Below are 18,750 nucleotides of genomic sequence, written 5' to 3' on the forward strand. Positions count from 1 at the left end.
AAGCACAGAGTCCTAACCACTGGACCGCCAGGGAATTGACTTTGTTAGATTCCACATATAAGTGATATCATACAGCATTTGCCTTTCTCAGTCTGACTTATTTCACTTAGCATAATGCCCTGAAGGACCAAAGTTGTTGCAAACAGCAGGACTTCCTCTTTTTTTCTTTTCATGGCTGAATAATATCCACTGTCTATATATATACATGAGTCTTTTTTTATCCATTCATCTGTTGATAGACACTTGGGTGTGGCTTATTCTGTAAAACTTTATTCACAGAAACAGGCAGCAGACTTAATTTAACCCTCAGGGTGTAGTTTGCTAACCCCTGATTTAAATGATTAGTTGGTTTATAGTACTAATAGGGAAACTTAAAACTTAAAAAAAAAACGTTTTACACTTAAAATTTGAGGTATACATAGAATTGCCATTAAGAGCATAAAACAAATTTGGAATTTATTTTTTTCTCCTCCCACTTAGGCTGCAAGACAGTCTTGAATTCATCAATCAGGACAACAGTACATTAAAGGCTGATAATAACACAATTATTAATGGATTACTTGGAAATATAGGTAAAACGGTTTTATACATTTTAAAAATGTTCTTAATAGTGTAGATAATAATGTTCTTAATAATGTTAGAAGACCAAAGAATTTCAAATACTAGAAGTGGAAAAGGGATTTAAATTGCAAGAATGTGTAATATTTATATTATTTGAAAAATTTAGTTTTCATATATTTGAACATAATGTTTATTTTGTACCTGATAAAAGAGAACTGCTGAAGAAATACCTAATTTGTTTTTTGGTTTTAATTTCGATGCATCTTTGAAAAGTACTTTTGTTGATGTAAAAAGCCCTTACTAGCTCTCTTGAATATTTCAGCTGAGGGAGACAGGTATTATACTTTCTCCCTTTTCTTTTCCCTAACCATAGAGTAATTTTAAAATGGTGCTTGTTTTTTCGACCTGTAATTCAGATGAGCAGATATTCAAATTTGATGTTTCTTAAGAGATTTATTAAAATAGCAGCTTATTTAGTAATTTGGTTAGTTTATTGTTTGTTATTTAAGTTCAACATTTTAAAGTGACAAACTGTTTCTAAAATTTCTGGTCCTTTGTTTTATCTTAGAAAGATCAAATAAATTACTGCTGACCATATTTCCAGTGCAAAACGAACTGTAGTGTATTAGAGAGTGGACAGCAGTTAGAATAGGATGAATGTATGCTAACACATATATATGGAATCTTAAAAAAAAAAAAAAGAAATTGGTTCTGAAGAACCTAGGGGCAGGACAGGAATAAAGACACAGACGTAGAGAATGGACTTGAGGACGTGGGGAGGGGGATGGGTAAACTGGGATGAAGTGAGAGAGTGGCATGGACATATATACACCACCAAATGTAAAATAGATAGCTAGTGGGAAGCAGCCACAGAGCACAGGGAGATCAGCTCGGTGCTTTGTGACCACCTAGAGGGGTGGGATAGGGAGGGTGGGAGGGAGACGCAAGAGGGAGGTGATATATGTATATGTATAGCTGATTCACTTTGTTATAAAGCAGAAACAAACACACCATTGTAAAGCAATTATACTCCAATAAAGATGTTAAAAAAAAAAGAATAGGATGAATGTTTCACTCATTTCCTGTTTAGTAGAAATTTTTTTTTTTTTTTTTTTTTTTGCGGTATGCGGGCCTCTCACTGTTGTGGCCTCTCCCTTTGTGGAGCACAGGCTCTGGACGCGCAGGCTCAGCGTCCATGGCTCTCGGGCCCAGCCGCTCCGTGGCATGTGGGATCTTCCTCGACTGGGCACGAACCCGTGTCCCCTGCATCGGCAGGCGGACTCTCAACCACTGAACCACCAGGGAAGCCCTAGTGGAAATTTTTATTTGTAATTAATTTTAATAAATGTCAGTTATACATATTAGTAGAAAACAGTTTTTTCTCCCACCTTTAACAGTGTAGCATCCTATTATTTTTTATACTTCATGTTCATTCAAATAGCAGCTATTAATTAAGTACCTACTATGGGCTAGTTGCAGTGTCAGACACGTGTTTTAGAAAGCATGCATTTCATAGAAAAATAGAAGTTTTGCTTTTTCTTAACTTGATTAGTTCATTCATTTTAATAAAGTAAAAATGTGACAGAAATAAGTCTTTTTTTCTTTATACTTTGGTACTTTTCAAAGCTAAAGGGGCTTATTAAAAGCTATTTTAATAATACAAATCCATTATGTATAAAGGTAAAGTACACTATAGTTGCTAGATATACTCAACTTCTCTGTTTTAACATGGAATAGGAAATTAACGCATTTAACAAAGCACAGACCTTGTTATGAACGGCTTTTTCTTGCACATTCTTAATTGTGAATCAAGGATATTTGAGCACCATTTCTTATTTTTTTTAAATTTCCAATTAATCAACAAGTACTTATCAAGCACTTATTATATGCCAAGCACTCTGCTAGGCCCTGAGAATATAGTGGTGACCCAGACACAGTTCCTGCCTCAACAGATTTTTAGTTAGTGGAAGTCAGACAAGCAATACAATACAGTATACAATTACAGTATACTGTAGTTAATTTTTGGACAAGACTAAGAGCATGTTGTGATAGAAATGAGGAGGAACACCCAATTCAGTCTTGGAGTATCACAAAAGGCTTTTTTAAAGAAGTGAGCCTAAACTTGAAGAATTAGCCTGACAGTTGGGAAGAGAAATGTTCTAGGAAAAAACAGTAACATGTGCACAGACCTAGTGCAAGAGATCATTGAGTGTGGAAAGAATGTGAACAAATCAGTGTGGGTGGAGCACAGTGTGGGTATAAGTAAAGGAAGTAAAAGGAAATAAAGAAGTGAGCAAGAGCTGGATCATGAAGGGCATTGTGGGTTACACTGAGGAATTTGGACTTATGCTTTGGATAAGCAGTTGGGTACCAGTGAGGGTGTGTTAGTTTGGGTCTTCCTCCTGGTTTTTAACAGGTGCCAAGACAGGTTTAAACATGCAAGGATTTTATTATTACTAGGTGAGAGAAATGAAGAGGGAGCTGGGAAGGGTTCAGAGAGCCCTCAGATTGTGGTGCATGTTTGCCTTGAGTGAAAGAGAGGAATAAAAGCTTGAGTGGACATGTTCCAGCCTGCCATATAGTCCAAGGAAGGTTTGATAAGGCTGTGGACGAGTCTTTGAGTCAGAGTTGGTTGTCAGAAGTGACCCATATCTTGCCAAAATGGGCCTGCCTTACTATAGCTACTGTGTTTAGTCATTGGCTAGGCGCAGCCTGTGGGATATGTGGCCCTACACGAGCATGGCAGTGAATTTAAGAACACAGCAGCTGTGGTGCTTGGCCATTTGCAGTTCTTATAGCTGGAGAGTTTTGTGGTGCATTCTCAAGGCAACAACAGAAGAGTTTTCACAATATAGAAACATGATCAGATCAGATTTTTATCTGCAAAAGAATATTCTAATTGCTGTAGGAATAGATTCAGATGAACCAGTGGGGTTGAGAAAACACCCATGTTAGAAGGCTGCTTATGATAGTCCAAGTGACAGATCATGGGGATGTAGAGTAAAATTGTGTCCATAAGGATAAAGAATTGTTGAGAACTTCGTTGGGAGAAATAGAGTAGACGGGACTTGGTAATTAGGTAGAAGAGGTGAGGGGAGAGGGGGAATCAGGGATGGCACTGAGCTATCGGGTTGTGTAATTGCATGGATATTGGTTCCATTCACCGGGAGGAACATGAGAAATTGGGAGTTGATGATTTTAGGTTTAGGCATGTTGAATTGGAATTATTGGTAGGATATCCAAGTGAAGATATCCATTGTAGTTAGAGAGAGAGAGATGTATTCTGGTGGTAGCTGCTGTAAGATAATGAATGTATAATAGTTTTAAAACAATAGAGGTTTTTTCTCACAATTTTCCTTAAAGCAGTGTTTTAGAGGTCCAGTCTCCTTCCTTCTTGGAGTTCTACCTTCTTTACAATATGGGCTCCAAGGTTGTGCTCACCTACACAAAGCCAGTGGAAAGATTGAGTATGGAGAAGGCACATTCCCTTCAAAACCACCTGAACCTGAAAGTGATATACATCACTTTTGCTCATATTCCATTGGTGGTAACTAATCATACAGCTTCACCTGTATATAAGGAGGTTTGAGAAATATGGTCCCTAGCTGGCCAGCTGCTTCCCACAGACTACTTGATGTTATGCAAGGGAGAACACAATCCTTTTTTAGATTGTTAGCAGTTTCTACCATGGATTTGAGAATTATTATCATATAAATGATAATTGAAAGCTTAAGAATGAATGAGAAGGAAATATTGTTGAGGATAGAACCCTGGGGATGCTGGCTTTAAAGATGGAGTAGGAGAAGAGAATCACGTAAAGGAGACTAAGAAAAAAAAAAACTTAGTGTGTGTTATCATGAGAACTGAGGGAAAAAAGTTCAAAGTGTAATGTAGTCAGCATCAAATATGATGTAAGGTAGTGTAAGATAGTACGGAGTGCATTAAGTAACAGGAAGGCTTTTGGTGGTGGCCTATGTGAGTAGTTTCAGTGGGGAGAATAGAAGCCAAAGTTGAGGAAAGACTCAGAGGTTAGTCTTCTTTTCTAAGATGTAAGCAGACATCCTCAAACTTCTTGGTTTCAGGACCCTTTTACACACATTATTGAGGACCACAGAGAGCTTTTGTGTATGTAGGTTACATTTATTGATATATACTGTATTAGAAATTAAAATTCAGAACAATTTTAAAATATTTACTTAGTAACTCATTAAAAATAACACTAATAACCCTTTTTATGTTAATATAAGTAACATGTTTTGAAATAACTATACTTTCCAAGACAAGAAAACTTCGAGTGGCATTGTTTTACATTGTTGCAAAACTTTTTATTGTCTGGCTTAATAGAAACAGCTGGATTCTCATATCTTCTTCTGCATTCAGTCTTTTGTAATATGTTGTTTTGGTTGAAGTGTGTTAAGAGAGTATAGTTTCACATAGATATGTAGCTAGAAAAAGGAATGTCTTCAAGAATCCCTTGAAAGGGTTGCAGGGTCCCCTTAGGGGGTCCTTGGACCACATTTTAAGAACTACTGAACTATAGGATTAGATATAGGGGAGAAGGTAGAAGAGTTCTGACTGTATTTAAATGTTGATGGAAAAGGAGGTTATAAGGAGGATGAGGTTGGAGATGGAGGTGATACTGGTAAAGTGGAAGGGCCTAGCTGACTTAGAAGAATTAGCTTTGGAAGGGAGGAAGGGAGGTACCTCTCAGGATTTTTCACAGATAGTCCCTGCACATAAAGGGGACTTGAATAATGTTACTTGTTATTACTGCTCAGGCAGGAAGGAGGCAGGGATGAAAGTTGATTAAGTTTGGAGATTACGTTTGGAGATAGCATGGTAGGAGAAGGAGAGTTCCCATATGGTGATTCTTCATGTGTACAAACGTATACATATGCATACTGTATGAGACAAAGTCATGTGCTGAGAGTAAGAAGAGGTGGTAGGGAAGGAGATTAAAGAGAGCAGGTAAGTTTTGAGGTAACTAGGAAAAAATTAAGAAGGAACTGAACAATGAAAATGGAAGGTTTGCTGCACATGCATTATAATTATAGAAACTCTTGTTATAGAAAAATACCTATTAGCAATTTGAAAAATACATCTGTCACTTTTTAAAATGGAAAAGTCCCCAGTTCTATCCTAGATAAACATCCTAGATGGCTATTTAGGCCATCTTGATGAAGCATAACTAACAAGTAACTCAGCTGCTTGCTTCCGGGCTGGAATGTTACCCTCTCTGGGTCTTCAGACTCTTATCTTCTCTTGGTCAAGTGTGTGACAGCTACTTATCTTGGGCAGCTGGGAGTCTGGCCTTGACAGGCTGCATTGGCTTTCTTGCTTCCATAGTGGCTGACCCCTGCTCTAGGAACTTTGGTTTCTTCTGTTACTTTATAATTTACCACTAGTTTAGAAAAACCAATTTTATACTTATTTGTTAGTAGACCCCTTTTCTTTATTTGCACTTTGTTTTATTTTGTGTTCTGTTTTTTCGGTCAAGTGCTTAGGTGGTTTTCTTCTTAACTGTAGTTGCACAATATTGTAATCTTAAAACTGACTTTTTAAAAGATAAATTTATTTGGCAAATGTCAAATTATATAGATAACATTACTGTGCTGTTTTGAATCTTTAAAAACATTGTTTTAGATGAGAAAGGATTGAACATTTTACCTTGTATAGTGGAAGCTTATTTTTATTATTTATGTTTTATTTTTATTATTATATGTGGACTTATTAGTAAATTGTTATGTTGACATAAGCCATGACCAGAGGGAAACCATCCTGTTTCAAAAATAGGAAGCCAGCTTGAATTATTCTTACTTGTTTAAAGGTTTCCATCCATATCTGTTGGTCTGCTTTTGTACTTCCTTAGCTCACCTTTTATTCCTGACGCATTGTGGCTTCTCTAACAGCCCTCTTTCATATGTATTTTACGTTTCTGCCATGTAGGTCTTTCACAGTTCTGCAGCCCCAGGCGGGCATTCTCTGAACAGGGTCCGCTCCGCCTGATCAGGAGCGCCTCTTTCTTTGCAGGTTTGCCATGTGCTGTGTGGGTAGACTAGTTGGTGTGCCCCAGCGTCTAGAATTCATAGTTAAGCTGTGGAAACAAGAGAGTAGAGAAATGCAGTTGGGGAAGGTGTAGTTGAGAAAACATTGCTTAGGAAGTTTAAGAACTTAATATCTTTCTACTGAATATGTTCTTAAAGTTTCCAGAAACTAAGTTATCAGTGGAATTGACATTTTCATGAAATTTCAGTTTGTCATTTCTTATTTTGTTATGTAATAATGATTTTAACTTTAGAATCCTAAACCAAAATATAGTATGAACGTTATTTCTTATAATACCAGTGGAATTTCTAATGTGACACTATCTTGTTTCCATGGCTGAGTAGCTTCTGTATCATGGTTCATCAATCGCAGAAAATATCCTATCTTACTATTATTATAAAATTTCTGATCTACACTATTCCATAAGAATGATTTCTCTTGGAGCTAAAATTTAGATGAACAAGCACCATTATATTCTGTAAAAGGCATATATGACTATGTTTGTTTACATCATTAAATAGATGATTGTAGAGTGTGTTCATGCTTCTGTATCCAGGAAGTTGTATCCAACTTCTTGTTTTAATTAATATTTATTTTTCTTACAAATGTAAGATACAAACAATGTATATATATTATAGAAAATTTAGAAAATATGAAAAATAGGCAAAAAAATATATTAGCCATCTTGTCAACTGGAAATCACCTTATTTTGTTTGTTTGTTTTACAACAAAATTGGGGTTATACTGTTCAGCTTTCTTAAAATTTTTATTATGGAGAATTTTTAAACATACATTTTAATAGGCAGAATAGCAGACAACCATCATATACCAGTCACTTAGCCCCAGCAACCATCATTCTTACTGGTCAGTAGATTGCCTTTTTTTCATTTAGCAGTATATTGTGAATATATTCATATATCTTTGAATATGCTTCTAAAATACTTATTTTAATCATTCCTTGCTTCTTTAGGTATTATACCATAGATTATTTCATATTATATGTCAAATCTTCAGAGAGATCTCAAAGCTTGTTCAACTGAGTAATAGCTCTTGGTGTTGGGTTTGTGCCATGCTGTTGAAAAAAATAAAGGAATGCAATGAGATGAGCATGATTTAGTTTGCTACATAAAAGGAACAACATCAACCTGAACAGCACTGTATTTTATAAGTCACAGTTTTGTCTTGATTTGCAGTTCACAGCAACCCAATGGACATGCCTGGAAGAGAGCTGAATGAGGACAGAGACAGTGGCATAGCACGCTCTGGTAATGACAGGTTCATGTATTAATCCAATTTTTGATGAGATCACTGTTAGCTGACATTGATTTCCTTTTTTATCTTTAATTTTATCATCCAGTTTTATGTGCACAGTTTGTTAGTATTGATATTAGCCTTACAAGAGGATGGTAGAAACAGCAGAGATAAATATTTTAAATTAAAAATTTTTTCATGTTTAATGGTAAATGTGCCTGGTGGAACATGGCCTGGATGAATACACGCTGGCTTAGGCTTAGCCAGTGTAAGAAAAATAATATTGCTCAAGAGACTGCTTAGATAGCATAGTAGAAAAAACACATTTGCTTATATCTGTTTTCTCCTAACTAGGGTTTAAAGTGTCAGACTGTCTCTTGCCCAGAGGAGCTTAGGCATTTTGAGCCAGTGTTATACATATTTCTTTGAAATACGTACTCTTCCAAAATTTGACAAAGTTTTATTGAAACATTGTGAGGATTAAAAAGAAAAAAACAAAAAAACCCCCAGATTCTATCCTTAACGAGCACAGCTTCTAATGAGAGAATAGCCAGGAAAATCATCTGTCATAGTTTATTGTTTGAGGTGTTCTGTGATAGACCTGTGGAGAGGTTCAGAAAAACGGCACCTAACTTAGCCTGGGCAAGGGGCAGGGTGTGAGTAAAGCTTTACAGAGTGTTGATACTTGAAATAAATAGGAGTTATCTGGCCAAAGGCATGAAAGAAGGACATTTCAGTTAAAAGGAAAAGTGTCAGGGCTCAGAGATCAGCATAAGAGAAAGGTGGAGTACTCTTAAGTTTGAATTATTGTTGGGTATGAGAAACTTTATCCACTGTGATTATCTGTATGTGTTGTCACATTGCATGGCTCTGCTATCTAAATTGTTCACAAGTCAGTTTTGAGTCTGGATGGAGACTCCAAACTTCCCATATATTGTAATCCCTAGTTATGCATGAGAAATTTCAAGAAAATTTTTCAGATACCTGGACTCTACTCTTGAAGATTCTTGATTTACCCTAGAGAAAGGCTTAGGCATCTGTATTTGAGGAACAAAAAATGAAAAACTCAACCACTGATTCTGATGGACAGCTCGAGTTAAGAACCACTACTCTAATAGGAGAAATCTCATCTTTCAAATAATCTCACCCTTCTTTTCTAATTGAGTTATTTTTGTTCTTAGGAACTAATCTAGAGTGTATTTCTCTTAATACTGTTTGCATCTATGTAATCTAGAGATTTCGTTTTCTGTGGCAGGAATTTAGTTTTCATTATTTATCCAAGATTTCAGAAGTGATAAATTAATGTCTCTATACTTCATTTTCTTCATCTGTAAATTGAAGGGCCTGGCAAGACTGATCTGTAAAGCTTCTTCAAGCCATTGAATTCATATATGCTGTTTAAGTTAATTGTATATTTTCTTCCTTTTTCTGATTGTGTTATTTTTAATAACAGAATTTGATAAAACAGAGCTTTTCCAAATTTAGAGTAACATTTGATTTCTCACAGAAGCCATACCCAGATTAGTTATACATGCCTAAACTTAGACTACAAAGTTTTATACTACTAATTGATAAAATGTGGTATTTTCAAGAAAGTAGTCCAGAATTAATTCATTGGTGGCCCAGATGTTTGTATGGCACATAGAGCTCTCCCCTTTACCGTTGAATTTGTCAGAATTCAAATGAACATATTTTCATAATGATAATCTCTTAGTTTTCAGTCCCGGTGTCCAAAATAATATATCATCTGTCATGTATCTTTTTATAGATGATAATAATACTTCCCTTTTGATTATTTTACAAATTTTCAGTGTGTGTTTATAATGATGAAAATGGGAATCTATAATATTTCTAAACAAAAGCAAGCCCTTGAGGTCTTTTTCTCTCTAGATTAAGTGGAGAGAAGGAGCGAATCCCCCCATAAAAGAAAGGATTTTAGCTTTTAATACCCCAGGCAGGAAACAGAGCTTTTGGATTGCAGAGAAGGGTTTTCAGAAGAGAATAATTTCCATAGTTAGGGGATTGCAGCACTTATAATCAGAGTGGACTCTATTGGGATGTGTCTGTTCGAGAGAGCAGTGTTCCAGAGAGCAATGTTCCAGAGAGCAATCTATAGGATTTACTCTTTCTTGGAGCTTGATAGGTGTAGTCATGACTCTTGGTAAAAGTACCCAAGCATTCAGAGGTGGCTACCTATGCACAAGTGATCCATGAGTACTTCTTTTTTTTTTTTTTTTGGCCGCCACGCAGCATGTGGCATCTTAGTTGCCCGACCAGGGATCGAACCTGTGCCCCCTGCATTGGAATTGTGGAGTCTTAACCACTGGACCGCCCCGGAAGTCCCTCCATGAGTACTTTTTTTGTGTGTGTGGTACGCGGGCCTCTCACTGTTATGGCCTCTCCCATGGCAGAGCACAGGCTCCAGACGCGCAGGCTCAGTGGCCATGGCTCACAGGCCCAGCCACTCCGCGGCATGTGGGATCCTCCTGGACCGGGGCATGAACTCGTGTCCCCTGCATCGGCAGGTGGACTCTCAACCACTGTGCCACCAGAGAAGCCCCACTCCATGAGTACTTTTAAATGATGTTTTAAATGGCATTCAAACACTTATTTTCAAATTAGCTTTTGTTCTTAAAATCCAGCTGCTGCATTGGAATTGAACTGCATCGTATTTAATTTAAGGACTAAGGATTCAGCTAAGCTAGGAGACAGTGTCATGGCCAAAGGAATAAAGCTTTATTTCAAAGTAGCATTTTTTTCTGGGGTGGGGGTGGGGAAGGTAAGGATGTCAAAAGGGGATTGTATCAGGGTCTCTTGCCAGCTCACTTTTAGTATGTGATTTTTTTCTGGGACCTTGCTCCAAAAATGATGTATTTTTTTAAATGGAAATTTTAGAGCCTCATTCAGCAAAATGGAAAATTTGAGTCACCACTCTTAAATTTGTTAAAAAGAAATCTGTTCTTGTTTTTAGTAATTATTAACTTATACATTATACTTGTTCTTACTCTGACTTGACAGCATCTCTCAGCAGCTTGCTTATTACACCATTTCCCTCTCCAAACTCCTCACTTACCCGAAGTTGTGCCAGCAGCTACCAGCGACGCTGGCGACGTAGCCAAACAACAAGTTTGGAGAATGGGGTGTTTCCTAGATGGTAAGTTGGGACTTTTTTTTTTTTTTTTGCGGTACGTGGGCCTCTCACTGTTGTGGCCTCTCCTGTTGCGGAGCACAGGCTCCGGATGCGCAGGCTCAGCGGCCATGACTCACGGGCCTAGCCGCTCCGCGGCATGTGGGATCTTTCTGGACCGGGGCACGAACCCGTGTCCCCTGCATCGGCAGGTGGACTCTCAACCACTGCGCCACCAGGGAAGGCCGGGACTTTTAATTTACCACAAGATTGAATAGTTCCTTTAACACAATTGTGTATGTTAAGAGCCTGGACCTTGTATTTTGTATTTTTCAAGTCTGGAACTGGAAACTTTTAAAGTGTACTACATTTTAAAAAATTGTGGTAAGTTATGCGTAACATACAATTTACTATTTTAACCATTATTAGCTGTATAGTTCAGTGGCATTAAGTACCTTCACATTGTTGTGCAGCCATAGCCATTCACGTCCAGAACTTTATCTCCACAAACTGAACCTTTATACACATTAAGCAATAATTCCCCATTCCTCCCTCCCCTTAGCCCCTGGGAACTACTATGCTATTTTTTTTCTCTGTAAATTTGATTGCTCTACATACCTCATATAAGTGGAATCATAGAATATTTATCCTTTTATGTCTGCCTTATTCCACTTTAGCATGCCTTCAGGGTTCACCTATATTGTAACATGTATCAGAATTTCATTTTTTTTTATGACTAACATTCCATTGTATATACATATACATTCCATGGTATATACATTTTGTTTATCCACTCATCTGTCCTTGGACATTTGGATTGCTTCCACCTTTTGGCTGTTGTGAATATGCTGATATGAACGTGAGTCTACAAATGCCTTTCAAGTCTCCACTTTCAATTCTTTTGGTTATATGCCCAGAAGTGGAATTTCTGGATCATATCATAATTCTCTGTTGAAGTTTTTAAGGAACTGCCATACTCTTCACCACAGTGGCTGTACCATTTTACTTTCATTCCCCCTAGAAATGGCCAGGGTGTTTTTTTGTTTTTTGGCCACGCTGCATATCTTAGTTCCCTGACCAGGGATTGAACACGTGTCCCCTGCACTGAAAGCGTGGAGTACTAACAACTGTACCGCTAAGAAATTTCCCTGACTAGAACTGCACAAGAGTTCTAATTTCTCCACATCCTCACCAGTAGTTAATTTCCTTTTTTTTTTTTTTATTTTTAATAATAACCATCCTTATGGGTGTGAAGTGGTATCTCCTTGTAGTTTCAATTTGCATTTACCTGATGGCTAGTGATGTTGAGCATGTTTTTGCTTTCTTATGGGCCATACGTATGTTTTCTTTGGGGATAGTCTATTCAAGTGTTTTACCCATTTTTAAATCAGGTGTTTTTTTTGGTGGTTGTTGTTGAATTGTAGGAGTTCTTTATATATTTCTGGATATGAATTCCTTATCAGATATATGCTTTGCAAATATTTTGTCCCATTTGATTAGTTACCCATTTATTCTGTTGATAGTTTCTTTTGATACACAACAGTTTTTCATTTTTATGTAGCCCAATTTATTTATTTTTTTCTTCTGTTGCCTTTACCTTTGGTGTCATATCCAAGAAACCATTGCCATATCCAGCGTCATGAAGCTTTTACCCTATGTTTTCTTCTAAGAGTTTTATAGTTTTAACTCTTCTGTTTTGGTCTTTGATCCATTTACTGCATGTTTTGATATTTCAGTTTTTCATGTTTCTATTTTGGCAAGTTAATTCATTCTTGATAGATTTTTTTTTTTTAGTCTGTGTTAAGTACAGCTAAAGATGATGAAGCTTCTTGTTTCCTTTTTTATTCACTCCCTTTATTCCTTCACCTTTGATTTTATTCCTGGAATCTAAAGGGGAGATAAGTATATTCTAGAACAGTGAAGAGATTATATCAGACTCATCTATAAACCTTAAAATTCAGGCTCTTTTAGGTTGGTTATACATTGTGATTATCTACTTTTTTAGTGACTTCTAATTGAACAAAAATGTTTCCAATCTGACTCTCTATTAAAATTTCTTACAAAAATATGAGTATAAAGGAATAGCCAGTAGATTTCTCAAAGAAGTACACAATTGGTATGGATTTTTAGATTTACTTGATAAAACACTGGAAGACCTTTAGCTTGCCTACATTTAATTAGCAAGGGGATTGAATTGTGAATTTAATTATTTTTATATTTTTTTAAAATGAAAAACCATTTATTTTTAAGGTCTATAGAAGAAAGTTTTAATCTGTCAGAGGAGAGCTGTGGCCCTAACCCAGGGATTGTGAGGAAAAAGAAGATTGCAATTGGGGTAATCTTTTCATTATCCAAAGATGAAGATGAAAGTAACAAATTTAATGAATTCTTTTTTTCACATTTTCCTCTGTTTGAAAGCCACATGAACAAATTAAAGAGTGCAATAGAACAGGTAAGCATAGTTATGTTTATGGTTTATTTATATTTTTTATTTTATTTTCCTTTGAATCTTATTCTCTTGCTTAAGCATTGTGTTTATTCATTTGGCAGAAAAATTAACAGAATCTGTGCAGGTACCCTACAAAGTGATCTGAGAGATGCAAAGTAGACTTCAGCTCCTTTTAAGAAGCCTACTACCTAAAAAAAGTTGTAAGGTCATTTATCCATTCACTAAATAAGTATTTGAGGGCCTAGAATGTGGCAGGCACTATTCTAGCAACTGAGGATAAGATGTGAAAAAAAGCAACACTCCTGACCTCATGGCATAGAAAATAAACAAATGAATATATAAGATTTTAGATGGTAATAAGTGCTATGGAGAAAAATAAAACAGAGAAAGCTTTTTAAGGAATGCTGGATGGAAGGATTACAAATTTTTATAAGATAGTCAAGAAAGCTCCTGATAAAATGACATATGGTCCAGAGATATGGAGGAAGTCAGCTATAACCATCTGAGAGAAGAATGCTCCAGGAGGGGCAAAGGAGTAAGCCTGATGCTTGAGCATCAGCAAGGAGGAGTAAGGATGCCAAAGTGGCTAAGTTAGAAATAGGACCAGATCATGTAGGAATTTATAGGATACCATGGTATGAGCATTGGCATTTACTCTTAAGAAAGATGGGAAACCATTGGAGTGTTTTGAGTAGGGAAATGACATTATTCATGAGAATCACTCTTACTGCTGATGGAGAATAGATTTCAGGGGCAAAGGTGGATGCTTTGGGATCAGTTACAAGGCTGTTGAAGTAATTCAGGTGAGAGATGGTGGATACTTAGAGCACTTTCGTGATGGAATTGGTGACAAGTGGTTGGATTCTGGATATTTTTGAAAATAGAGCTAAGGAGATTAGCTGATGGACCGAATTGGGGTTAAGAGAAAGAATAATAGAGGTTGACTTGGGATTTTTCTTTTGAGCAGTAAGAAGGATGGAATTGCCAGTACTAAAATGGGAAAACTACAAATGGAACAGGTTTGGTGGAGGAAGATCAGCAGTTTGTTTGCAGTGCCTCCTGTACATCCAAGTTGTTGTGAGTCTAGAGTTTAGGGGAAAGGTCCAGGCTGGACAGTCACCAGTGTATATATGGTATTTTTAGCCAAGAAACTGATTGAGAGAGAGAAGAGAGGAGAGGAGATCCTAGGCCTGATTTGTAGAGCGTTTCAGTAGTTAAAATTTGAGGAATTGAGAACCAGCAGGGGAGACTGAGGATTGGCCATTCAAATAGGAGGAAAAACAAGAGAGAGTACTTTTAGGGGTGAGCCAGGTGAAGAAAGTAGTTTAAGAAGTTAGGAGTGATCAGTTGTGTCAAATGCTGCTGATAGTGCATGTAATAAATTGATGTAACGTAAGAAAATTGTGAATATATGATAGAACATAAAGATAAGTAAAAAGGAAAATCAAAGTTTTTTAGGAGTTCATAGGGAAGAAAAATGACTTCCTACTGGGAAGATGTTTCATTTGAACTGTATCTTAAAGGATGTGTAGGATTTTTTAAACAGTTTTGAAAAATGGATATTGCAGAATAACAAGAAAAATTGATATCCTTGTCGCCCAAAGATAACTCATTAACATTTTGCTGAAAGTCTTACCCAGGCCTTTTCTATGTGTATTGTACTTTTACTTGATTGGGACTGTGCTGTGTTCATGCTGTTTTAATTATGTGCCCATTTTGAAAAATTCATCATTGTTAACATACACATTTCTCATTTTAAATGGTTCTTGAATATATTTTAGTGGCTTTCCTCCATTTAAATAACTTTTTTATTATGTCATTTCTGCTTTTTCACAGTTATAGCTACATTGCAGTTAACATCTTGGTGAATTTTCCAGATTATATTTTATAAGAGATTCCTATAAGTTGAACTATCAGTGGGTGTAAAGTTCTTAATCCCTGTGACAATATACAGAAAGGAAAAGATACAAAGAGGAGTAGTGAGTGATATGGCTGGCAGAGTTAATGGTGACCAGATCACAGAGAGTCTAGAATGCTTGCCAGAATTTTGACTTTGTTAGGCTGTCTTCAAATTGTACTATAGGAACATTATTTTGGCAGTATGTTTAAAAGAGACTAGTAAAAGAGAGTAGAGATGCGAGACCAATTAGAATGTTCTAGAAAGCAGAGGATGCATTTCAGTAACTCATTAGTGTCTGAGGATCATCTGCCTCTAGAGAAGACACTATATTAGTTATTTACATTAAATCTGTTAAAGACAAATAGATTATTAGCAGTACCTTTTTACTGAGCAGATGAGTAAAGTACATTTTCATTTACTTTTTCAGAAGTTCAGCACTGGTGACATTTTCTACAGTTTGCTGCAGTCTCTTTTTGTAGTCTGTTGTTGCCAAAGTCAATACATGGAATATTAAGCTGTGGTTGAACTGACATTTCAGTTACTTGCAGAAGTGTTTAAACTTTGTATAAAACTTGAAATATTCAGGCACTATAGAACTCATTAAACATTACTTTTTAAATGTTTTAATGTTTTGTTCATTCTATACCGAAAGTGCACATTGCAGTACTTAGAGTTGTGTGGATGTTTGTTCAAGTTTAACATCTTATTTCTTAATAAAGCTGAAAGATAAAGCTGAGTGAATGCTTTCATATAAATGAATAGGACTTAGTTTAGAACGTTCTGTAGTTGGTAATTAATCATAGAATGTAGTAAACACTGAACCATCCAAATAAGTTATGTTCTAGGGCCAGTTTTCAAACTATCACTTACTTATTTTTTTAATGAAAATCTATGGATGCTGTTTCTGAGCACTGTGGGAATTATTTCAAAGTCTGCGCTACCTTTTGAGATCTATAATGTAAAATTTTTTATTGTTGGTAAAATTAAGGAAGAATACTGCTCGATTCTAGCTAAAGAATATTTCTTTATAAATTGGGAGTCTCTCAGCAGTTAGTGAAAACATAAAGTTAACTGTCACTTTTACCCTATTGAAGCTTTTGGATGAACGTGAACGATTCTGGCCTGAAGTAGTCTAACATTTTCTTAAATATATGTTTAAACATTTTAAAAATAATGTGTAATTACATAAGTAATGCATAATTACATATTTTTGAAAAAGTTTTAAAAATTTCAAAGTTCTTTCTGATATCCATATTCTAATCCTGATCCCCTTTTTGTCTACCTAAAGCAGGACTTATCAACTTTGGCTAAATATGTTTTTAAGAAAGCAGATATTACTAATAACTTGATACATCTTTCAGTAGCATCTTTATATTTTAGATTTTAAAAAAGGATTTAGTTAACAGAACCATTGTTTATGAAATATTAGTGAAACCCAGGAGCTGTTGTTACTGACTTATCATTTTATGATCTGTTTGGGAGAAAAAAGTTTTATGTAACCCAGAAACTGTCAACATCATCCTCGTTGTGTGTTGACATTCTGTGGTTTGACAGTTAAGTAAGAGGCTTACCATTGGAGGAATTTGAATTTTATTATACTCATTAAATGACCAAAGGTGCAAAAAAAATAAAAGAAAGCCACTAGAAATATGTGTGCCTTCTTTATGTATATCTAGTTAAGAATGATGGGTAGAATGTTGTGGAAATATGTGACTTTGTCTTTTACTTTTTTTCCCCCCATATTTTGCCCATGATCAGTATAAGAATTAACTATTTGATTGCTTTCAAGGCTATGAAAATGAGCCGGAGATCAGCTGATGCCAGTCAGAGGAGTTTGGCATATAATCGAATAGTTGATGCCCTAAATGAATTCAGGTACCTATTCTCCAGCTTTTCATAATATAGAATTGTTTCGCAGTGTACACTGGAAAATTTATTTATTTTTTTAACTTATTCTAATAAAATTTAATTCTTTAAATTTCTCTGTCCCATAGTCAAATGAGGGTGTAATTCAGTGGGCCATTGACTCCTTTGTTATTAAATATAAAAGTGCTTCGAATTCAAGCACACGTGGGAGGAGTCAGTGGTATGGTTTCTAGCACTGGACCACTAGACAAGCAGATATGACCAGAAGAGACCCTTGTTTTAGCAGAAATGTGCTTTGTCCTTTGTTGGGCTCCTAGATGTAGGGACTGGTTAAGTGTTATTTAACCAGTGATGGTAATCACATGTTCTTAGATACGTGGAATACAAAGATACACGGCTATAGGGAATATGAACTTGATGTTCCATATTACTCTGTTGCTTAATCCTTTCTCTAGCAGTATTTTCTGACACAACAAAGCTTGGAGCCTGAAGCTCCAGCAAGTGCTGTAACTGCACTCTAATTATGGCAAGGAAACATATTACATATGAACTTATGTTGGGAATCACGCTAAATGACTGATGTGTTTCTGTCTCAAAGAGATTCATTTCAGTTTTACTTCATCCTCTCATCCTCTCAGTCTTTCCTCCTTTAGACTGGAGAAATAGTATAACACTTAGCCCAAGAACTCAGACTTTAGTACCTGACAGACAGACCTATGGGCTAACCCTGGCTCTGCCTTTGATTTGTTAGCATTTTTGACCCTTAGTTTTCTAATGTAATACCTGTGAATTCAATTTAGTAATAATCTAATAGATTGTTGTAAAGATAGAATGAGATAATGTATGTAAAGTACTTAGCAGAAGACCCAACATTAATGTGACTGCTGTTTTCTATGACAAATATAACCTACAGCAGTGCTTCTTAAAAGTCATTCACAGCTCACCTTCACAGTATTGCCAAATCTGCATATCATCTATGCCATTTTAATTTGATGTTTCTCTTTAAATTGACCCTATTTTATACCTAAATAAGTGTATTTCAGAATGTGTGCATCATTACCCTAGATGGGGAATCACCCTTCTTTGCTGTAATAAGCAAGCTGTAAAAATGAATGCATAATAATTAAAATTAAAAATATGTATCTGTGTACACATAAGGTTTATTATCACCAGTAGTCCATGTACCTCACTTTTATTCATTGGCTTGTGTTGTATGGTCCCTTATTGGGTTAGGGGTCTTCTGAATTGTTTGCTTAAATATGAACTGTTACATTTTGAAGTGAAAGCCTATTTTAGCCTGTGATATTGCAGGATTGCTATTGTGAAACTGTAGGCATGTCATGTAATATACTTTTTTTTTTAAAATGGAAATGACTAAGGAGTTGTGTATTTAGTAAATTTGACAATAAGAGAGAACTCATGTTTATTTTCAACTTTGATCCTTTTTTATTCTTCATTTTTCTCTTTTTGTGTTAAACCGCAGTGAAAGTAAATCTGGTTTTTTAAACCTCTCTCAAAAGGAGAGATTTCATTGCCTCAGCCATATTCTAG

General features: G+C 35.9%; 1 protein-coding gene across 3 annotated transcripts in view; it reads left to right on the top strand.

The window, feature by feature from the left end:
- Positions 1-18,750, top strand: part of FNIP1 (folliculin interacting protein 1) — a 132,302-nt gene that overhangs the window by 69,566 nt on the left and 43,986 nt on the right. For 2 of the 3 annotated variants that reach the window (XM_004279881.3, XM_049707230.1), the window contains 6 exons: positions 481-572; positions 6,508-6,591; positions 7,800-7,871; positions 10,876-11,011; positions 13,235-13,436; positions 17,123-17,208. In XM_004279881.3, the coding sequence (XP_004279929.1) occupies positions 481-572; positions 6,508-6,591; positions 7,800-7,871; positions 10,876-11,011; positions 13,235-13,436; positions 17,123-17,208 (672 nt within the window). The remainder of the gene's footprint in view (positions 1-480; positions 573-6,507; positions 6,592-7,799; positions 7,872-10,875; positions 11,012-13,234; positions 13,437-17,122; positions 17,209-18,750) is intronic. The other variant, XM_004279882.3, reaches the window with a different exon arrangement.

This window comes from Orcinus orca, chromosome 3 (assembly GCF_937001465.1).
Source record: "Orcinus orca chromosome 3, mOrcOrc1.1, whole genome shotgun sequence".
Lineage (NCBI taxonomy): Eukaryota > Metazoa > Chordata > Mammalia > Artiodactyla > Delphinidae > Orcinus > Orcinus orca.